Source organism: Dipodomys merriami, unplaced genomic scaffold (assembly GCF_024711535.1).
Source record: "Dipodomys merriami isolate MVZ:Mamm:240054 unplaced genomic scaffold, mDipMer1.0.p SCAF_6, whole genome shotgun sequence".
NCBI classification, from domain to species: Eukaryota; Metazoa; Chordata; class Mammalia; order Rodentia; family Heteromyidae; genus Dipodomys; species Dipodomys merriami.
This window is the reverse complement of record NW_027206179.1, coordinates 62043181-62065908: the sequence shown is the minus strand read 5'-3', so window position 1 is coordinate 62065908 and position 22728 is coordinate 62043181. Positions and strand designations below refer to the sequence as shown.

The 22728-nt window shown below is 40.3% G+C and overlaps 1 protein-coding gene across 10 annotated transcripts in view; it reads left to right on the top strand.

Moving 5' to 3' along the window:
* Fry (FRY microtubule binding protein) overlaps window positions 1-22728 on the top strand; it is a 493758-nt gene that overhangs the window by 322028 nt on the left and 149002 nt on the right. For all 10 annotated transcript variants that reach the window (XM_070003013.1, XM_070003006.1, XM_070003005.1 and 7 more), the window contains 5 exons: window positions 2906-2998; window positions 3094-3192; window positions 5669-5770; window positions 18639-18742; window positions 19622-19730. In XM_070003013.1, coding sequence (XP_069859114.1) covers window positions 2906-2998; window positions 3094-3192; window positions 5669-5770; window positions 18639-18742; window positions 19622-19730 — 507 coding nt within the window. The remainder of the gene's footprint in view (window positions 1-2905; window positions 2999-3093; window positions 3193-5668; window positions 5771-18638; window positions 18743-19621; window positions 19731-22728) is intronic.

Sequence of the window (22728 nt, the reverse complement as noted above, 5' to 3'; positions counted from 1 at the left end):
TGTAATCAGGAAACGTGGTTTGGTTTGGTTGTTTTGGGTTTTTTTGGTTTGGTTATTGTTTCTTGTGCCACTACTGGGACTTGAACTCAGGGCATCTTGCTCTTGCTTAGCCATATTTTCTTTCTGAAGGCTTACACTTGGATCACACCTCCACCTCCACCTTTTTGTTGGTTAATTGATGACTTAATTAATAAGAATCTTTGATTGATTTGCCTGGGCTGGATTCAAACCACAATTTTTAGATCTAAGTCTCCTGAGTAGCTAGGATTATACAAGTATGAGCACCAACACTAGCTAAGAACCCCACCCCCATCCCCACATACACATACACACATGCACGTACTCACATGCACACACATCAACCAAATTATGTCCATCTGTTGTCCAGTGTTCATCATAGTATATAACAAAAAAAACATAGTTCTTAGTAAGAATTCATAGCTCTACTAAGCGTTTATAAAGCTTTGGTATCTCAGGAGATTTTTCTCATGTCACTGCAGTGATCTTTCTAGAGGATTTAAATCAAGGGGTTATGAACATAGACTTATCATGTGACAATCACAGTTCCTCAAAAAGCTAGATGTAGAATTATCAGATGACCCAGAAATTCCACTCCTCTATATACACCCAAAAGGAATGAAAATATATGTCCCAACAAAACTTTGAACACAGATGTTCATAGCAGAATTGTTCATAGTCGCCAAAGAATAGAAATATACTAAATGTCTCTAAACTAATGAATGAGTAACAACAAAAAAAGGATATGTCTATACTAGAGAGTATAGTTTGGTCTTAAAATGAATGAGCTAGCCAGGTGGCAGCGGCTCACATCTATAGTCCTAGCTACTCAGGAGGCTGAGATCTGAGGATCACAGTTTGAAGCCAGCCTGGGCAGAAGAGTCCCTGTGAGATTCTTATCTCCAATAAACTACTCAAAGAAGCTGGAAGTGGCTCTATGGCTCAAATGATAAAGCACTAGCCTGAGCACAGTGCTCAGGTCCTGAATACAAGCCCCAGGACTGGCACAAAAAAAAAAAAAAAATGAGGTAACCAGGTGCTGGTAGCTTACACCTGTAATCCCAGCTACTCAGGGCTGAGACCTGAGGATCACGGTTCAAAGCCAGCCTAGGTAGGAAAGTCTGTGAGAGTCTTATCTCCAACTAACTACCTCAAAACCTGAAGTGGAGCTGTGGCTCAAAGTAGTAGAGTGAGTACAAAAGTTCATAGACAGCACCCAGACTCTGAGTTCAAGACTTACAACTGATGAAAAAAAAAAAAAGCTATGAGGTAATGATATATGCTTAAGCATAGATGAACCTTGAAACATGCTGAGTAAAAGAAGCCAAAAATACAACATGAATATATAACAACATCTTACATGAATTCATTTACATGGAATTTCAGAGTCAGCAAGTCCATAAAGACAGAAAGTAGATTGGTGGTTGCGTGTGGCTCAGGATAAGGGAACTGATAATGTCAAGTTACTTTGGGAGTCATTAAAAAGTTATAAATTTGATTATGGTCATGGACATAGAACGATGAATATACACAACAGATGAATTAAATTATTTAAATGTTTAGATTACAAAGCTGATCTGTATGCATGGAGATGAAGGGAGGGAGAAATGGCTTCCATCTATCAAATAGCTTGAGTTTAAAAACAAGCACCAGTACTAACCAAGACCTGTGACCTTGGCCAGTGTGTCTTAACCCCTGACTTACCTTACCTGCAAGGTGGTAAACAATTTCAGTGACATTCTAGGCTGGTATTACTCAACCTGGATGAGAACTTACTATGATCATCAACCAGTTGCAGACCTCTGCCTGTCTTGCACTAGTAGCTATAAATGATAAAGCTAATGTAGACATTAATATATCATCAAATATAGGTAGCTTTGGGCTCTTGGTTGAAAATAACACCTTGTAGAGACCACAGTAAGCTATTTACATAAGGCCTAGAGGAAAACAGTGGCTAGCAGAATTCAGGGCAGGCCAGATTACTTACACAATGGGCAACCAAAACTATGCTTACGTAGACAAGACTTCTTGCCTGGAAAGGTTTCCTTGTCTGAGGTAAAGGGAAGCCTTCCAGGTTTTCTCATGAAATGACTGGAATAATAAACACACCTCAAATGTCAGGGTGAGCAAGTAAACAGCTCTGTACATGAAGCTGTCAGGCACAGGACCTAACACAAGTCTGCTGTCTTTTTACCTCTCTTCCCATGTTGACCTTGGGGATTGGTGCCTGTGAGATCCACATGAATCCAGGGCCCCACACAGGGTATAGAATCAATGGGTATTTATTAGGAATGAATGAATGACTTATTGAACCAGCTGGTAACTCAGTAGATGACTGTGTATGTACAGGCATAGATTCTTTATCCTTTCTGAAACATGATTTGAAATGGAAGTAGGAGAAGAAAGAGAGAACAAATTATTGGGGGCCTTGCAAGCATTTAGATTTTGGGAGGTTTTGGTCATTGTTGTTTGTTTTTATTTTGGTGTTGATACTGAGGCTTGCACGCAGGGCCTGATTCTGTCCCTTAGCTTTATCACTCAGGGTGTACTACTTGAGCTGCAGCTCCACTTCCAGCTTTTTGGAAGATAAGGAGTTTCATGGCCTTTCCTGCCTGGGCTGGCTTTGAACCTCAATCTCAGGCTTCTGAATAGCTAGGATTTACAGGCATGAACCACTGGTGCCCAGTTTAGACTTTGAATTCTGAATTCAGTGGTTTGTAATAGTTTACAGAATATACTGTTGGTAGGTATGACTGAATAAAGATCTATTGTCTTAAGCTTGCTTAAATACATTTTACTTGCACATGGAAGTCTAATCTCTGTCCCTCCCTCCCCTTTTTCCTACTGCCTTCCCTCCTTCCCTCCCTTCTTTTTCTTCATTTTCTAGGAATGTGCACATTATTTCCTTGAAGTCAAAGACAAGGATATCAAACATGCTTTGGCTGGGCTTTTTGTGGAAATCCTCGTCCCTGTTGCTGCTGTGAGTTATGTTTTCATTTCTGAGACCTTCTTCAAAATGGATTACATACTCAACCTTGTCATGAACAAAAGTAGTCACATACATCTCTTTTTCAGGCTGTTAAAAATGAAGTCAATGTCCCATGCCTTAGAAACTTCGTGGAAAGTCTCTATGATACCACACTGGAACTTTCTTCTCGAAAGAAGCATTCCTTGGTAAGCCCCTGAGAAGATCCAAAGCACAGGTGACATTTCTGGGCAGAAATCAATGAGTCATGGTATTTGACAGATGGGAGAATTACCTGTAGCTCCTTCAAAAAGTCTCAGCATTTCAGACTCCAGAACTCACACTTAGCACAGCGCTAGGAGGTGAGACTACGTCACTTCACGCAGCCCTTCTAACCCTATGGGTTCTGCTGTTTATTTTAAACATTGGTTAACTTCATTCTTTTTTGAATTTCTGAGAATTTTCTTTTCCAGTCTGAAGGCTAAAGGTGTGTGTGTTTGTGTGTGTGTGTGTGTGTATGTGTGTGTGTGTGTGTGTGTGTGTGTGTGTGTGTGTGTGTATCTGTGTGTATCTGTGTGTCTGTGTCATTACTGAGGCTTGAACTCAGGACCTAGGTTCTGTCCCTGAGCTTTATTGTTCAAGACTAGCACTCTACCAATTGAGCCACAGTTCTACTTCTGGCTTTTTTGGTGGTTCATTAGAGATAAGTCTTAGGCACTTTCCTGCCTGAACTGTCTTTGAACTGTGATCCTCAGATCTCAGCCTCCTAAATCGCTAAGCTTACAAGCATGAGCCACCAGTGCCCAGTTTTAAGGCTAGAATTTATAGTAATAGGTTCTCTTCTCATTCCCAGGAGCCTATTCTGATACTAAGAATCAAAACTGAACCAGGCAGGGAAGGGAAGACAAAGGTCTCTGAAGGTTGAAAAACAAAAATTGGGAAGACATAGGAAAAGCAGCAAAGAGGCTTTAAGTTGCTACCACCTTTTGCCCTCCATGTCAAAAAATGAGCTTCTAAACCTAGCAAGCCGTGGATCAGCCATAATTTTGATAGAATGGTATTAATAAATCAGGATGGCCCAGTTAATTATAAGTATAAATACAACCCTAATGATTTGAGCAGGTCCTCAGAGCTGCTTTGTTGGCAGTGGTGACAAATTAGCTCACTTATATTCTGTGACAAGTTCATTGTGAAAAGTCTTGTGTATTTTTCCTTTAAAAAAAAAAGCCAGGCACTGGTGGCTCACACCTGTGATCCTACCTACTCAGAAGGCTGAGATCTGAGGATTGTATTCTAAAGCGAGCCTGGGCAGAAAAGTCCACGTGAGACTCTTATCTCCAATTAACCACTGAAAAGCCTTTAGTGCCACTGTGGCTCAGAGTGATAGAGGGTTAGCCTGGAGCAAAAGAGCTCAGGGACAGCACCTAGGCCTCTTTCAAGCCCCACAACCAAAAACAAAAGCAGAAAAGAAAAACAAACAAACAAACATTAAAACCCTGAAAGATCCCTGGCCAGCCACTGGTGGCTCACACCTGTAATTCTAACTACTCAGGAGGCTGAGTTCTAAGGATTGCAGCTGGAAGCCGATCCAGGCAGCAAAGCCCATGAGTGGTACTCTTTTATGTCCAATTAACCAACCAAGTCCAGAAGTAGAGCTGTGGTTCAAGCGGTCAAAGCACTAGCCTTGAACAACAAAAAGCTCAGGGACAGTGCCCAGGCCCTGAGTTCAAGCCTCAGGAGTAGCACACACACAAAAAAAATAAATAAAAAAACATTACTGCCTGCCATTAGAGTTGCAGTCAATCTGAGCAGAATTCTCTAAAACTAAGCTAATGTAAAGAAGGAAGAACACCAAGTTAATAGCTGTGAGCCCTGAATCTTCCCCATTGGCCATTGTTTCTGACTAGTTCAAGTTAAGGCATGAGCCAGTTCTGCTTCTAAGTCTTTACCAGCCTTAATTCTTAGGGAGCCATGGCTGTGATGCTAGCAGGATTGGCCAAATGGTGACAAGTCCAGCCTATATATTCTTTGGGTGGCTGCCCAGTAGCTTTTCTATCTCCTCCAGTTGCTGTGGGAAACTGGCCCAGATAGTCAGGAAGAGCACAGTAGCACCTCTGTTTATTTGGTCCTAAGCAAATTCTTCTGTGGTTTTTGTCTTGGTAGAGTTTACCAATGCAGCAACGTTTCTTTTAGGAATCTGGAAAGGTTGCATGCAAAATAAAATATACACACCAATCTCTAAGACAGGGATAAAGGAGTCAATGTTTATGAGCAACAACAACAACAAAAAGCAAACAGCATTTGAAAAAAAAAATTAGTGTACCTTCCTGCTCTCTTGGTTTTGGATTTCAAGCGTGATCTAAGATGGTGGGTTTGTTTGTAAAGTTCCTAAATGAAGACTAAGCTGGGGAGTCATATTTCCATGTTACTGTGCACACAAAACACATGTATGACTACACCCTGGCCCATAGTTCTAGATGGTTCCACCCCTCCCCCCACAACAGTATCAGAAAGCACTTGTAAATGCTCACCCTTCCTAGGCACCCACGGGGCCTCATGTTACACCGCATCCTGTTTATCCTGGCCCATTGGATACAAAGGGAGGTGACAAAGCAGTGAGGGAGAATGTATTTCCTGGTTTGTTGAAATGTCAGTCATTCTCTGACCTCTGCCCTTTGTTCTCAGGCCTTGTACCCCCTGGTGACCTGTCTGCTGTGTGTCAGTCAGAAGCAGCTGTTCCTGAACAGGTGGCACGTTTTCCTTAACAACTGCTTGTCTAATCTTAAGGTTGGTATTTGTCAATTCAACAACAACAAAATCCCTCATAAAAAGATTTAACATATAATTCTTTCCTTTTTTCCTAATGACAAGGTCATTAGGCTGGCCAGACTGACTTCCAACTTGTAGTTCTGCCTCAGGAGCTGGGATTACAGGTCTGAACCACTGTGCCTAGCTTTACCAGACAATTCTTAGGCTTCTTACTAGAGAGGAGAGAATTTTTGTTTCCAATTTGGGTAAAATAAATCTATTCCAATAAGGCTCACAGTAAAGTTAGAATTAAATGCTACTCTACATATATATATATATATATATATATATATATATATATTGCTATATTGTATCTAACTGACATGCTTAGGCTGACCTAAGCTATTTCCTATGTTCCATGCTTCCTTCAGTAAATATTTCAGAAATAAAACTCCGTCCTGTGGAAAGATTGACCTAGTATCAGAGATTGTGGACCACATGGTCAGAGCATTCTGCTCAAGCCACATGATAGTAATCAGTCCTAGGCCTGTGCTGCTGTCCAAGTAGACTGGCATGAGAAACAAAGCCATGGTCTTTGAAACCAAGGAGCCTGCAGGGAAAATCACTGTCATAATTATCATTAAAATGTGCTTTATGGGGCTGGGAATGTGGTTTAATGGTGAAGTGCTTGCCTAGCATGCGTGAAGCCCAGGGTTCAATTCCTTAGTTCCACATAAACAGAAAACGCCAGAAGTTGCACTGTGGCCCAAGTGGTAGAGTGCTAGCCTTGAGCACAAGAAGCTCAGGGACAGTGCTCAGGCTGAGTTCAAGCCCCAGGACTGGCAAAAAAAAAAAAAAGTGGTATTTTATCTCTGGTGCTAGTGGCTGACACTTAAAATTCTAGCTACTCAGGAGGCTGAGATCTGAGCATCACATTTCAAAGCCAGCCTGAGAAGGAAAATCTTATAAAACTTGTATCTCCAATTAACCACCCAAAAGCTACAATGGGCTCAAGTGATAGATTGCTAGCCTTGAGCCAATAAATAAGCTCAAGAACAGCACCCAGGCCCTGAGTTCAAGCCCAGTACCAACACACATATACACACACACAAACCTATACATAAAATAGACTTTATCATTTTGTAGTGGGAAACAGTTTCAGCGTGTAGTGAAAAACTGATAAAGGCCAAGAAAATGAAAACCCTCTCTAGAACTATAAATGGTATGTATTCATCACACCTGTGGCCAAACTGAACCAAAGCCATGGTTCAGTTTATTTTACCAGTGGAATGTTTGCTGTTTTAAATACTTACTTAGAATATCTTGGATATGCTTATACATGTTGCCTTGTATTGTGTTTTTTCTTAAGACATTTTAATTTGGTGAAGTGGTTAAGATTAATTATATTATTTTGACATTTATCGTAATTACACAATAATCTGCATTAAAGCTTGTTTTAAGTACCAGCTATGACCTGGCTCTAAAAGCTGATTGTGAAATTCAAGATTAGAATCATTCTTTTTTTTCTTTCAAATTGGCAGGGAAATATAATAGCAGGGGAAAGACAATGTAGGTTTTAAGTACTCAAAAAAAAGAGCTTTTCAGGGTTATCAGCTGTTAGGAAATAGATGCCTTAGGTCTTTTGTTTGAGGGCCTAGCCATCTGCCCTGCACCCTAAAATACAATCCAATGTCATTGTTAGTATGCAATCCACCTTTAAGTAATCCCGTTATTAATTCCAGTATTTGTTATATATTTTACACAGATACAAAAATAGCCATTGTAAAAGAAAAATGACCAAACATAGTATAAATGTAGCTTCTTGAGCATATTATATTTAATAGGTTTGTGATGATTTTTTTGGTTAAAATTAAAACATGTGCACTGTTCACTACCCAAAGGCCAGAATTTACTTCTGTGGGCCAATGAGGTTAAAAGGTTTTTTGTCTGTTTGTTTTGTCCACAATTGTTTTTGCATCTAGCCGAGCGGCTTACTTTAGAACTGAAGTATTTCCAAATTGGAATACTGTTTAGTGCTCTGATCGAAGCCTACTGGAAGAATTTAATAGAAAGGTTAAAAATAAAAGGGGCTGGATGCTGACAGTGGTTTCCTACATAAACGTTTCACATGTTAGGATTTGGAGGGGGAATTTTGGTAGCAGTGGGGTGTTCCAGCCTTCAACTTTGCACTTGCTTGGCAGGCACCCTACTTCCAGTCCTTTTTGCATTAGTTCATTTTGAGATACTGTCTCAAATTTCTGCCTGGACCAGCCTGGACAACAATCCTGTTTGCTCTTTCCACGAAGCTGGGAGGATGGGTGCATAGAACCTCACTCAGCTTTTTATTGGTTAAAATGGAATCGCACAAACCATGTGCCCAGGCTGGCCTCAAACTGTGATCCTCCCGTTCTGCCTCTCCCATGTAACTACGATTACAAGCCTGAGCCAACACAAAGAGAAGATGGGAAATAGTGTAGAGAATCAGTGCTGTAGAGAGACTGAACGAGATTCAGATTCAATTCATTTCAGCAAGGATTTATGTGTATTTATTCCTTATGTGACGACTTAGGCAAAGTGCTAGAAGAGGGGAGGATGAGGGAAGACAAGTAAAACTAGATATAGAATAGAGTCCCTGTCCTGTGGTACTTAGCATTTTCTTGACCCATAGGAAGTGAAACATACTTCTATTTAGGTAAGCTGGGAAGAGGAAGCTACCTGTGTGATTTATAGATAATGATTTACAAAGCTCTTTCACTCCATGAAGCATGTTTTGTTTCTGTTTGGTTTTATGTTCATTGTTGTTCTTGAGGCAGAGTCTGCTTGTATGCACCAGACATGCCTCAAACTCATTCTGTAATCCAAAACTTACTTACACTTACAATCTTCATGCCTACTAGAAAGATTATGAGCATGAATACCATATCTGGCAAGAAGTATTTATTAGGCAAAATGAAAGCAAGAATGTTTTCATCTTTAGGTAATAAACTGTTGGAATTCACCAACACAAGGCCAAAAGATTGTAAAAAGATCCTTGAGGAGTTATAAACAGATTAAAACTATATTATACATGTTGAGAATTGAACCCAGTAGGCCTGTGAATGAGGTGAAAGAAAAAACATCTCATTTGTCTGGTTTTATTTTGTTATATTTTTGTTTGTTTAGACAGGGCCTTACTATATAGCTCAGACTGGTCTCAAATCCAATCTTCCTACCTCCACACATGCTAGGATTACAGGGCTATTCTACCATGCCCAACTACAGATGATTTTTAAATGTTATTAATATATAGTAAGCTTTCCAAACCTTCTCACACAGTCTTAGTAGGGGAGGAATACTTAAGGACAGACCCATGTGGCTTCTGAGGGACACCTGGCCTTGAATAGCTTCCGCGTTTTATGCTGTGTAGAAGCAATTATATTTTATTAGGGACCAGCTGTCCAGCCTTTTCCCAGGCACAGTTTCCTTCCCAGTTCATCCCCGAAGCTTCAGGAAAAGGAGCTCAGGGGTGTCATCCACACTTACTTGGTTACCTTCTTCCATATGAGCTGCAGAGGTAAGCTTTCCCAGCAGCTATACAACAAAGGCAGAGAAGGACAGTCACATGTTTTTAAAGGAAGCAAGCTCTTGGATTCAGGCACTCAATAAATGTCAGTGTGGTGGCTTCTTCTCAGGATCTGCCTCTCATAGGCAAGTTGTTTAGGGAGCACCAGCCTGACTTCTTTCATTTAAACTTAATTAACTTAGTTCATCATATATTGGTAATTGGTTGTGTTAAAGTGATGGGAAATTTATGGCACCTTTTCACCAAGACATTTACTTTATTCTGGAACTCTTAGTAATCAGTGACCATTCCTTATTTTCTTCTTCTTTGTATTTTATATCAGTGTCTGAACATATTGAGGTAATATTCAGCATGGTGTATTCCTTTAATAGCTGTGGGAAATTGTCTAACTTTGAAAGCAAATAAAATAGACTTTTAAGAATTTGATTTAAGGGGTGGAGAATGTGACTCAGTGGTAGAATGCATGAAGCCCTGGATTTGATTCCTCAGTACCACATAAACAGAAAAAGCTGGAAGTGGCACGGAGTCTCAAGTGGTAGAGTGCTAGCCTTCAGTAAAAGAAGCTCAGGGACAGTGCCTAGGCCCTGAGTTCAAGTCCTAAGACTGGTATTTTTTAAAAAAGAACTTGATTTAATAGATTTGGGGGGCAGGCAGGAGGAACTTTCTGGTTTTGGTGATATCAAAGTTTGAACTTCTTGAACCACACCTCCAGCCCTTTTTGCTCTGAAACTGTTTCTTTAGATAAGAGTCTCACATCCCCCTACCCCCCCATGGCTTACTTTGTATGGCAATTCTCCTACTTAAGGTCACCTACCATCTTATTATGGTTAAAAAGCACCGACACTGGTTTATTTATTGAGATTGGGCCTTTTAAGTTAACTTTTTGCTCAGCTGATCTCAGATTTCACTTCTCCCATCTCTATCTCCCAAGTATTTGGATTTACATGTATGAGTCACTGTACTCACCTTGATAGTTTTGTTTTGTTTTGTTTTGTTTGCTTATGTGGTGCTGAGGAATCGAACCCAGGGCCTCAGGCATGCAAGGGAAGTGTTCTACCACTGAGCCAGCCCAATAGTTTGTTTTTTAATGTGATATTTGTTGCATTCATAGTAACTATGTGCTAATTTCTTAGCTTTCACAAAAAGATATAATTGGGTTATTTTTACTTTTTTCAAAAATGAATATACTGCACTTTAAAAAAAAAAAGCTCAACTCTAGGCTTTCATATACAATGAGACCAAAGGGAGACACTCTTAAGACAGAAACACAAAGGCCCAATGCCTGTGTGTATCTGATCATATAAAATAATATTTATAAGAATGAACTCCAGGAAGTTGAAAACAAAAGAAAGCTCAGTAATTTAAGAAAAGCATTTATGTGCTGATGGCCCATGCCTGTAATCCTAGCTACTCAGGAGGCTGAATCTGAGGATCCATGAGATTCTTATCTTCAATTAGCCAGGCAAAAGCCAGAAGTAGAGATGTCGCTCAATTAGTAGAGTACCACCCTTGAGCACAAAAGCCAAGTGATAGTACAAGACTCTGAGTTTCCCTAGATTATCACGAGGTCATGATAATACCACAGGCTGCACTGAGCTCTGACAATGTTCTTAGTGTTTGCATAGAAGCAATTCATCTTAAGGTTAGAATTAATTGGCCTAGCCTTCATCATTGGAAAAGCCACAATACAGAAGAAGAAACAGTTCTCGTCTGACCCCACGCAGCACTTGCATTAGGACTGGAATTCATGCATAGATTCAGTCTGTACTGTATTGTTCAGTTCTGTACAAGTGTGACCCTGGCACCAGCTTCAGTGGTAGGAATTCAGGATGACAAGGACAGTAGTACTTCCTGCTCTCATAGATTGTAAAGGAAGGGAAAGAGACAGAAAAGCAAGCAGGGAAAAAGGTAAAAGGGTAAAAAAAAAAAAAAAAACTGCAGACCATGATAATCCTCTAAAGAAAATCAGTTAGGATGTTATTGAGACTCATGTGTTTAGGGACAGGAAAGGGAGTTCAAGCAAGGAGCTTGGTTCCAGTAGGATTCCCTAAACAAGCCAGGTGCTAGTGGCTCACCTAGCTTAGGAAGCTGAGATCTGAGGATTGTGGTTTGAAGTCAGCTCATGCAGGGAAGTACTTGAGATTCTTATCTCCAGTTAACAGCCCAAACGCTGGAAGTAGAATTGTGGTCCAAGTGGTAGAGTACTATCCTTGAGCAAAAAAATAACACCCAGGCCCTGAGTTCAAGCCATAGGACTGGCACCAAAAATAATTAGAAAGAAAAAGAAGAAGAAGAGTACCCAAACAAGTGTGGTGCCAGAAACATCCTTGGTGAAATTTGTCTTCTGTATTTACAATATTGTATATAACAATTACAGTAATGTTTAAAGGATAAACTTTTTAAACTTTCCGTGTTATTAATACCTTTTCCAAATGAAGACATAGAATAATATATTAAGGATTGCACAGTTGTTGCCTGAATGTAGTAAAATATATGGCATGATTTATTTTTCTTTTTTGAAAATTTTCTTTGTTTTGTTTTGGTGGCACTAGAAATTGAGCCCATGTTTCCTAGGCAAGTGGGCTACAGCAATTGAGCCATGCCTCCAACACAATGTATGGCATCAGTTACATTTTTTTATTTTATTATTTTATTTTATTTTATTTGGGGCCGGGTCGTGAGGCCTAAACTCTGGGCCTGGGCACTGTCCCTCAGCTCTTCAGCTCAAGGCTAGCACACTACAAATTGAGCTATAGCACTACTTCTGGCTTTTTTTTTTTTTTTTCTGCTTATGGTGCTGAGGAATCGAACCAGGGCCTCATGCATGCAAGGCAAGCACTCTACCACTGAGCCACCTTCCCAGCACATTTTTTAAATTTAAATTTAATTTAATTTTACTGTAAAGGTGATGGACAGAGGAGTTACAATTACATGGCATCATTTTCTTTAACTGTTTTTTTTTTTTTTTTCTTTTTTGGTTCTGAGGATCAAACCCATGATGTGGCACTTGCTAGGAAAGCACTTTGCCACTGAGCTACATCCCAGACCACATCATTTACTTTAAAAAGATAATTTTCTTCCTAAATACCAAGTTTAAGTAGTCTAGTATTACCTATTTTAATATTAGTTTTTAATTAAATTATTCTGCTCAGTATTCATCTTATTTCCATAATCTTGAGAAAAACATTTTTTTGAGAAAATCTCCTTGAATGAGAAAATCTTTCTAATCCACCTATTGAATAGAAAAATCACAATTCATAAATTGTTGGCCTATAGATTCTAGAGACCTTCCTAAAGTTTAGCCATGTGTTACTTGGACACTATGCAGTCATCCAAGTGGGATAATTATGAACCAAATAAGCTGAAATGTCCAAAAGAAGGCAAATGTTGGCTCTCACATGCAGCAAAATAGGACAGAGCAAAGTGGATTTACTTAAATGGTTTTTGTGGAAATGGAAGATAAAACAAGCCAGTATTTGAATGTAGCAAGTACAATAGATGAATGAAATGGTTATCCATGCAGGTCAACCTTAATGCCCTCAAGAATCTTTAAGGAAGCTTACTAACTCTTAGCTCCAGGCTTTCAGGTTCCGATGAATGCATGTGTAGGTGAGTGGAAGGAGGTGAGAGCTGCCCAGGAATCTGTATATTTATAAGCATCTGTTGATGACTGGTTTGTACCAATGACCCTTTCACCAGACCAGTCATCAGTGAATCCAACTGTGCCTCTTGTGACCATCAATTCAGAATTCCTTTAAATTAGTAGCAAAATTTACAGCAGGTGAGCATGTCATCAGACAGGGTAACATGACACAGGAAGGCAGTGACCAGCCTGGAGGTGAGATACAGGGGAGTATGGGGAAGGTCTTCTCTAAAGCCCACTAGAACTGAATTAATTACCATATGAAACTATCTATTATTAATTCAGTAATTAATAGAGAGGGAGTCCAACAGAAGAATAGGCCTTTGATCTTGGGTGCTGAGACCTTTGACACAGAAGCAGTGGATGAGAATATGCTAAGAATGTCTACTCCCTGGGAATAGACATTGGCCTGCTGTTATGTTCTTGGAAAAACAAAGGAAGAAAAACAAGAAATCAGTCCTGTCTTCAAGCACAGAACTCAGCGGCATATTTGAGCAGCCTCTCTGTAAGATTAGGCAGATATGGAGCTGTAGTATTTATGAAAACACTGATGCCAGATTACCTACCTTCAGATTCTGACTGCCAGTGATTAGCTGTGTGACCTAGAATAAGACATTTGACTCCTCTAGGTCTTGATTTCCTAATCGATAAAATGAGAGCAATAATAGTCTCTAGTCCATGTAGTTTTGTGTAACTTTAAATGAGTTAATGAATGTTATAAGCATTATGCTGTCAGCTTTCAACCATAGCAAAATTTCTGAGATAATTGATAAAAAGGAAAAGATTTCTTTTGACTCAGTTTTGGAGACTCTGAGTGATGATCAAGTAGCCCTCTTTCTTTGGGCCTGTGGCAAGGTAGAACATCATGATGGTAGCATATGAAGGGCAGAACTGCTCTCCTAACTGCAAAGAAGCAAAAGAAAGAAAGAAGAGACTCGAGTCCCACAATTCTCTTTGAAAGAATACCACTAACAACCTAAAGACCTCCCCGTGAGGCTCCACCTCTTAAAAGTTGCACCTCCCAGTTGCTCCATGGAGACCAAACCTTTCACCTATAAGCCTTGATAGTAATTTGTAACACATACCTTCAAAATTCTGAGAAAACAATTCTCAGTAAAGCAGAGTCCCAGCTCTCATGTATTCGTCTGAAGCCTGAACAATCTATTGGCCCTCTCTCCATTATAAAATTCCTCAACTGATGTTATGTGGAAAAGAGTTTTTGAAATGCCCAACTGCCATATAACTACAAGGTACTTACTGTTGTATTATCACAAAGACTAGCTTTAGCTACATGCTAGGGATGGTTTTCCACATAGGTTCTTTATAAAGAATTCTTACTATGCACCAAGATGTTTAGCACCTACTCAGTTTGTTTGCATTTGTAATGTTTAGTCTGCTGTCTAAACACAATGGTGAGCAAACCAAGTTGGTGACCATGGAATGTGAAAGGGACTGAAAACATTGTAGGGGCTGAATGCTGATGGCTCATGCCTATGATCCTAACTGCTTAGGAGGCTGAGATCTCAGGATAACAGTTCAAAGCCAACCAGGGCAAGAAAGTTTGTGAGACTCTTATTTCCAATTAACAACAACAAAAACCCAGAAGGGCTGTGGCTACAGTGGTAGAGCATCAGCCTTAAGCATAAAAGCTAAGAGACAGCACTTTAGGACCTCAGTTAAACCCCAGTACACATACTCTCTCTCTCTCTTTTTCTCCCCCCCCCCCCACACACACACCAAAAACAAAAACATTGTTGGAAAGAGCGAGGGCACTGCCAGGAGCGGGGAATAGAAACAAGGAATATAATTAGAGGGATGACACCAGACTTGCTGAGCTTTAGGAATTTTCCAAGTAGAGAAAGGGCAAGGAGGCATACCAGACAATATGAGAATTGCAAAGGTCTATTACTCTATGAGATTTACTGACCATGAGGTAAAGGCCTAGATATCCTGGGCAGCTGGACACAAGAGTGTCATGTTATGACATGAAGGCATTATCTATTAATTTATCAAAAGCCACTGAAGGACTTTAAATGGCAGGGAATTAAGTAGGCATGTGTGTAGTTTAAGAGTATCATTTAACCATAGAGGGAATGAATGAGAAGCAAGGAAATTACTTTAGGAGACAGTTGCAGTGAGATTATCCTCAAGTGATGAAAGTCTATTACTAGTACATAATGTATAAGACAGAGCAAAACCAAAAGCTGCTCAGCTCTTTCAGTCTCTATCAGAGCAATCTCAGTCATGGTATTTATTTATTAAGCTTATCTTTTTCTTTTTTCTTTTTTTTTTTGCTGGTACTGGGACTTGAACTCTGGGCCTCATGTTTTCGCTTAGCTTTTCCATTTAAAGCTCACACTAAACCACATGCGCCATATATAGCTCCACTTCCAGCTTTTTTTTATTAATAAGTTTTTTATTGTGAAAATACCATACAGAGAGGTTACAGTTACATGAGCAAGGAAATGAGTACATTTCTTATCAAGCATTGTTGCCTCCTCCTTTGTTTTTCCCCTACCATCCCTTCCCTCCCATCTCCACAACTACATTCCTCCCCACACACACACCCCCTACCTAAATTGTAAAGTTCGTTTTCAACATAGTGTCTTGTATATTTCATTGTTGCAATGGGTCCACCTGTATCCCTATTTAAACAATTTGTTTTTTCCCTTCCCCTCCCCAAATTATACCAACATCAAATACAGTGAAAACAGGGTTTTTTTAATATATGCATTTGTTTTTAAAAAGTTGTACTATTTATTTTCCTAGAGCTGCACAATTTATTTGGAGGGATAAGCATGCAAGAATGTCTAGAAAATCCCTTATGATAAAAATATTATTAAAAGCAATAAGCAGTAGAATGTAGACATACTATAGACTTAAATACATTATAAAACCTTACCAAACTAATATAATACTAGTGTTTGAATAAACAAGGAGAACAAAAAATGAGAAACAGACCTCTTTGCATACAGAAATGTAGGCTTTGAGAATGATAACCATAATAAAAAAATTGGTCTTAAATGACATACATTGAGTAAATTTTTCTTCCTCAAATCTAAAACTGTCTTACTAAAGTCTTTCCTGTAGAATTTATTTCTGTGGCTCATCTTTAGATAGTTGCAAGGTAAAATGTATTCGCTATCATTTCTGGGCAATTATAAATCCTCCCCAAATACATTCACCATATTATTCTACAAAGAACAAAAAAGCAAAAAGCAAGGAAAAGGTAGAGAATGGATAAGGAAAAAGAAGAAATGTAAAGGAAAAGACCTAAAAGAAAGAGATTCACACTGAAACAAACACTGCTTTCTCTCCTGCCGACAAACAGGCATTCTTAGAAATGGAGCAATAAGCAATGCTCCCACACTCAAGATAGAATTGTTAAATTGATTGGTTGATTGCAGTGCTGGGGATACAACACAGAGCCTCTCCCATTCTAGGCTAGGCTAGCTTTAATGGGATTAGGTCCAAAACATCAAAGAGGAATGACAAGGCTTCACAAAAGACGTTCAAGTCAACCATACAGAAGTAGAGTAGGTAGGTGTGATGGACACACCTGTAAATGAATAAATGAATGAATGAATGAGTTGGTGGATGGTTATGTGGATGGATGAATGGGTTTATATGGGAGAAAGATGAATGGGTTTCTATGGGAGAAAATAATGTGGGGAGAGGTGACACTCCTTACATGAAATGGAGGGAACACAGCATAACTAGTTTATGGAGCTGTGAGAATAACTGGATGAAACCAAGTACTGGTGGCTCACACCTGTAATCCTAGCTACTTAGGAGCCTGAGATCTGAGGATCAAGGTTCAAAGCCAGCTTGGGGAAAAAAAGTCCATGAAGGTCTTATTTACAATTAACCAGCAAAAAAAAACAACAAATGGAGGTTTGACTCAAGTGGTAGAATGCCAGCCTTGAGCAAATAAGGCCAGGCCATGAGCAAAAAAAGACCATTTCCAGCAAAAAAAACAAACAAGAAAATAAATAAATAAAAAGAATAACAGGGTGGTAGAAAATAGTGGTTAGAGCCAAATACTGACGAGCAGGTATGCCATGCCTAGAAAGGTTAACTCACTCATAGGCATCAGGAAGCCACCCAGTCTGATTTCTAAATAAAGAAAACTAATAGCTTCAGCTAGGGCCACGGGAAGGACTGAACTTAATACAGTTAGGAGGTTCCTGCCCCAGCCCAAGTGACAGTGCTGAGCACTTACCTGTAGCACAGGAAGTGGTGATAGAAGTGTTATCATACTCCAAGATGTTATATGGCTAAAAATCTACAAGACTGATTAACAGGATGTAGTAAGAGTAGAAAGAGAGAGATGAAGGTGACGTCCATCTAGTGAGAAAACCTGTGCTTTTCTCTCTGCCTCCTGTCACCCAGCAGGTCTCCCTGACTCCATTCCATTCTTCATACTCTACACTCCAGACTTCCTGCCTGTCTCCTTGATGTCAGTAACCATGTCACCATCCTGAGAGGCCTGAACCCCCTGTGGAAGTGGCCTTATCAGCCACCGCTCCTTCCCTTTGGCCTTCTACACTAGCCTTTACCAGCGTACAAACCATCCCTAGGTTCCAAATCAGCCCTCTCCCTACTCCCTTGGCCTCCAGGGCCTGCTACCTCCACCTGAGACACTCTCCTAACCATCAGGATTTCCACACCTTTCAAAGTTTCTCATGCCTAGCACAATGGCAGACCCAGTGTAGTCACCCACATATCTATTGAAAGAAGGAGTGCGTGAGTTAATGAAGGAGTTAAATGGAGGAGTATATGAATGAAGGAATATGTATGTGGGTTGATAGTGAATTTTCATCTATAAATCTTTCCTGCTCTGTAGAGTTTGCCATGGTTTGCCTGTCTTCTGTACCCTAGTTCCTGTCTGCCAGTTTTTTTGGAGTGTGTGTGTGTGTGTGTGTGTGTGTGTGTGTGTGTGTGTGTGTGTGTGTGTGTGTGTGTGTGTGTGTGTGTGTGTGTGTGTGTGTGTGTGTGTGTGTGTGTGTGTGTGTGTGTGTGTGTCCGCGTGCTGGAACTAGAACTGGGATGAGCCTTGAATTCAAGGCCTTAGCTCTCACTTGGCTTTTTTGCTTTTCGTTCTTGTTGTTGGTCATAGGGCTTGAACTCAAGGCCTGGGTGCTGTCCTTTAGCTCTTTTGCTCAAGTGGTAGCACTCTACCACCTTGAGCCACAGAGACACTTTCAGTTTTTGAGTGGTTAATTGGAGATAAGAGTCTCATGCCCCAACTGGCTTTGAACTGCAATCCTCAGATCTCAGCCTCCTGAATAGCTAAGATTATAGGTATGAGGCACCAGCACCCAGCTCACTTGGCTTTTTTGCTGAAGGTTGGCATTATATCACTTTATCCACACCTTGGCTTATACTATCTTTGAGCTTACTATTTTTTGCCTGTCTCTCACTCCCCTCCCACTCCAGAAAGTGGAACATCTTCAGAAACAGGGTATTCTATTTTCACTGTAATCCAGGTTCCAACATAGGGCCTTATGAGAAGGGAATCTGATGGGGTTGGCAGGGAGAAGAGGGGCTGTTACCAAACCATACCCAATGGGTCCCAGATAACAGGGCATTCCTACAGGCACCCGCCACCCATCTGGCCTCTCTTTTTAGCCATTTAGAGAAGAATCACCTCTAGAGATGCCCACTTAATCACTAATCTTCTCTTTTGGTTTCTGTTGTAGAATAAAGACCCCAAGATGGCTCGAGTTGCACTGGAATCTCTCTACAGATTACTTTGGGTTTACATGATTCGAATTAAATGTGAAAGCAACACAGCTACTCAGAGGTGAGGAGCTGGATTGTATTGATGGTGTTATGCCACTGAGTCAATCATTACAATCATACTGGTCAGCCACTTCAGAGGTGTTTTCTTTTCCTTCTTTTCTTTTTTTTTTGGATTATCTATTTATTTTTCCCCAAGTATTTGTACAAATGGGTTTCAATTCAATATGTCAGTTTGTAAGTACCATGCATCTTGATCAGTGTCATCCTTCTCATCACTATCCTCCATTTCTCTCAACCTCATCCACCCCCTCAATTTACCTACTTTTGTTTTCATATATGGACATTGAATATTATGATGGCGCCGGTACTGGGGCTTGAACTTGGTTTCATGCTATCCCTTGGCCTTTTCATTCAAGGCCTGTACTCAACACACTTGAGCCACAGCTCTACTTCCAGCTTTTTGCTGGTTATTTGGAGATAAGAGTCTCCTGGATTTGTCTGCATGGGTTGGCTTCAAACCATGATCCTCAAATCTCAGCCTCCAGACTGGCTAGGCAGAGGTATACCAGCACCCAGCAGAGTGTATTCTTTAATTGGCATCTACACTAACCCAACTAGAGCCTGTTGAGAACAGAGAGTTTCTAAAAGGCACAAGTGCTCTCCCATTTGGTACTTGGTTTCACAGCCAGTGACTGACAGGTTGCCTTTACCACATTGGCACAGGAAAGAATTATAATTTTTCTAACTGATCTTAGTTGTCCAGGAAAAAAAAAACTTCTCATCAAGTAATTATGCTAATGGAAAGGGATGAGGTGTTTTGTTGTCTTTTCCTGAATTCTCTGGTACTTAGATAAAACAAAAATATCTGCCATTTCCCCCTGGAAGAACCGGAACTCAGCCAATCTTGCTTATTTTCTCTTCTCCCCTCCTTCTCTTCCAGCCGACTTATAACCATCATCACCACACTTTTCCCCAAAGGGTCCCGAGGTGTTGTACCAAGGGATATGCCTCTGAACATCTTTGTGAAAATCATCCAGTTCATCGCCCAGGTAACCCAGAAGTTTCTGAAAATGAGGTTCTTCTAATTGCTTTTAAGTAGCCAGTCTCATCCCCATGAAGTTCTATCAAACAAAACATCTAAATGATTGCCTTACGTGTTTATGCTTTTCAGAAAGACGTGTTTGTGTATGTGTTTGCACACATAGCCTCTTGCTTTACTTCCAAACAAATTGTGCCTGAGTCTGTCAAGTGTTTTTAGCATCTGACAAAGAAGCCGAGAGACAGTTGAAGTCTAATGTCACAAAGCCTATTAGAAAAAGAGTGTCTTGCCTCTCCCTCCCTTCCTTTCTCTGGTCCTCCAATCTGAATGCTACCACCAAATGAAAAAGCAACCACTCAGGTGTCGTCTGATATTTGTAAGGATTTCTCTTTCTTCTTCTTTATGCTGGTGCTAGGACTTTTAACTCAGGTTCTCACTCTCTCTTGCCTTTTCAGCTCAAGGCTAGTGCCCTTTACCACTTGAGTCATAGCTCTACTTCTGGCTTTTTGCTGGTTAGTTGGTGATAAGAGTCTCAAGGACTTTCCTGCTTGGGCTGGCTTCAAATCTCAGTCCTTAGAGCTCAGCCTCCAGAGTACCTAGGATTAATGGTGTGAGCCTCCAGCCCCCAGCAGAAACATTTTTAAAGAAAATAATTTAGCCCCTCTTTTCACTGTATTTGATATTGGTATAATTTGGGGAGGGGAAGGGAAAAAACATTGTTTAAATAGGGATATAGGTGGACCCACTGCAACAATGAGATGTACAAGATGCTATGTCAAAAAACAAACTTTACAACTTTTTTTTTGGCGGGGGGAGAAGGAAAGTAGTCATGGAGATGGGAGGGCAGGGATGGTAGGGGAAAAACAAAGGAGGAGGCAACAATGCTTGATAAGAAATGTACTCATTACCTTGCTCATGTAATTGTAACCCCTCTGTATGGTATTTTCACAATAAAAAAAACTTATTAAAAAATAAAAAATAAAATTTAGTGAAACTTGAGGAAAACATAATAGTGTTCTAATTTTCCTCTATGGAAAAAAATGAAGAATTTTATACAGAGTTTAGCAATTATCAAGTTAAATTCAATTGTGGGGGTGGTTGGTTGGTTTTTTGTTTTTGTTTGTTTTTGGCCCCAAACTGTTCTAAGCTATTTTTGTATAACTTTATCATGTATTAATGCATTCTAAAACTGAGTCCAGTAACATTTAAGTAGTTTCTATATGGAATTTGTTATTTAAATCTGAGATATTCTCGTTTTCTATTTCTTCTTCTTTGGAACTGACAGTTGAAGCCCAGGCCTCAGCCAAGCTAAGCTAAGCACACACTCCCCACTTCTTCCAGTCCCAGCTTTGACTTTAATAAAAACTTCCTAGGTAAATGCTGTTACTTCAGCAGTGAGGTTTGTTTGCATATATGCATGCTTACATGCAGGGTCTAGTTGCTCTCACTTGGCTTATTTGTTCAAACTAGTACTCTCCTACTGGAGCCACAGCTCCACCTCTGACTTTTTGCTGATTAATTGGAAATAAGAGTCTAAAGGACTTTTCTGCACAAGCTGGCTTCAAGCCATAAGCCTTAGATCTCAGCCTCCAGAGTAGCCAGGATTATGTGCATGAGCCACCAGCACCCAGGTAGGAAAAGATTTTTATTCCAGTCCAGTCTCTACCATGAGCAGAGAACATCTTCTCTTTTTTTTTAATCAGTTATTTCTTTATCTGTAAAATAAGGGTAGATATGCTTGTCCAGTATGCCTTCGAATATGGTTTGGATAAATGGAAAGAGGAGGCATTAAAAGGCTGCTGGGGCCAAACACCAGGGGCTCTAACCAGTTTGTAATCCTAGTTACTTAGGAGGCTGAGACCTGAAGGGTCATCATTCAAGGCTGGCCCAGGAAGAAAAGTCCTTGAGATTCCATTTCCAATTGGCCAGCAAAATGCCTAACTAGAGGTATGGCTAGCAGATTCTAGCTTCTAGCCCATCAGACAAACAAGCCAAGCAAAAGCTTGAGTACAAGCCCCCTTACTCTCTGTCTTTCTTTCTCCCCACCCCCCTGCCCCACACACATGATTCAGGGATGACTTAATTTGTATTTCTTGCTGCACTGAATACAGTGAAATGTGTCTGTAATAGGTGTACATTGAGAAAGTACGTTGCTTGCTATACAGAAGGAAAATAACTTTCTACAAATAGTTAAGAGGTGCTGAGGGAATGCTTTGATTATTCTGGAAGGTTTTTAATAAAGTGAACATGTCCTACTTGGATAGCCACTCTCCTGGGTTACCATAGCCAAGCTTAAGTGTTCTCAATTAAGCCTCATGCTGATGGCCAGTCCTAGGTACTCACAAGGCTGAGGTCTAAGAATTAAGGTTCAAAGCTATATTGAGCAGGAAAATCTGAGAGAGTCTTATCTCCAATTAACCTGCAAGAAGTGGAGATAGTATACAGGCCCTGAGTTTAGCCCCATACTGGTACCACACACACACACACACACACACACACACACACACACACACACACACACACACACACACACACACACACACACACACACACACACACACACACACACACACACACACACACACACACACACACACACACACACTCACGAAAGATGTTGGCTAAATATTCTTAATATATCTTACTTTTGGATTCATCTTCTGACCCGTCAAATTGTCTGGTGTGATATGAACCAGAGAATTAGGGTGACATTGTATAGAGGACAATGATCATTAAAAGTTTTAAAGTTGTTTGACCAAGTCACTAGCATCTGTTGTGCAAATACAATTTGTGCTGATCCAGATGTGCATTCAGCTGTCCTTCTGTGCCCTGTCTTTCCCCACACAGCAGACAGAGGCCAGCCTGGCTCAACCAGCAGCTCAGATGGGCCTGTTCCTTCCTCGAGGCTTCTAGGTGACCCATAAAACGTAGCAGTCCCCCTCTGCCATCAGCAGCCACCTGTTTGGTACATAAAATGAAAAAAAAAAAGCATTTCATGTTGAATTTGC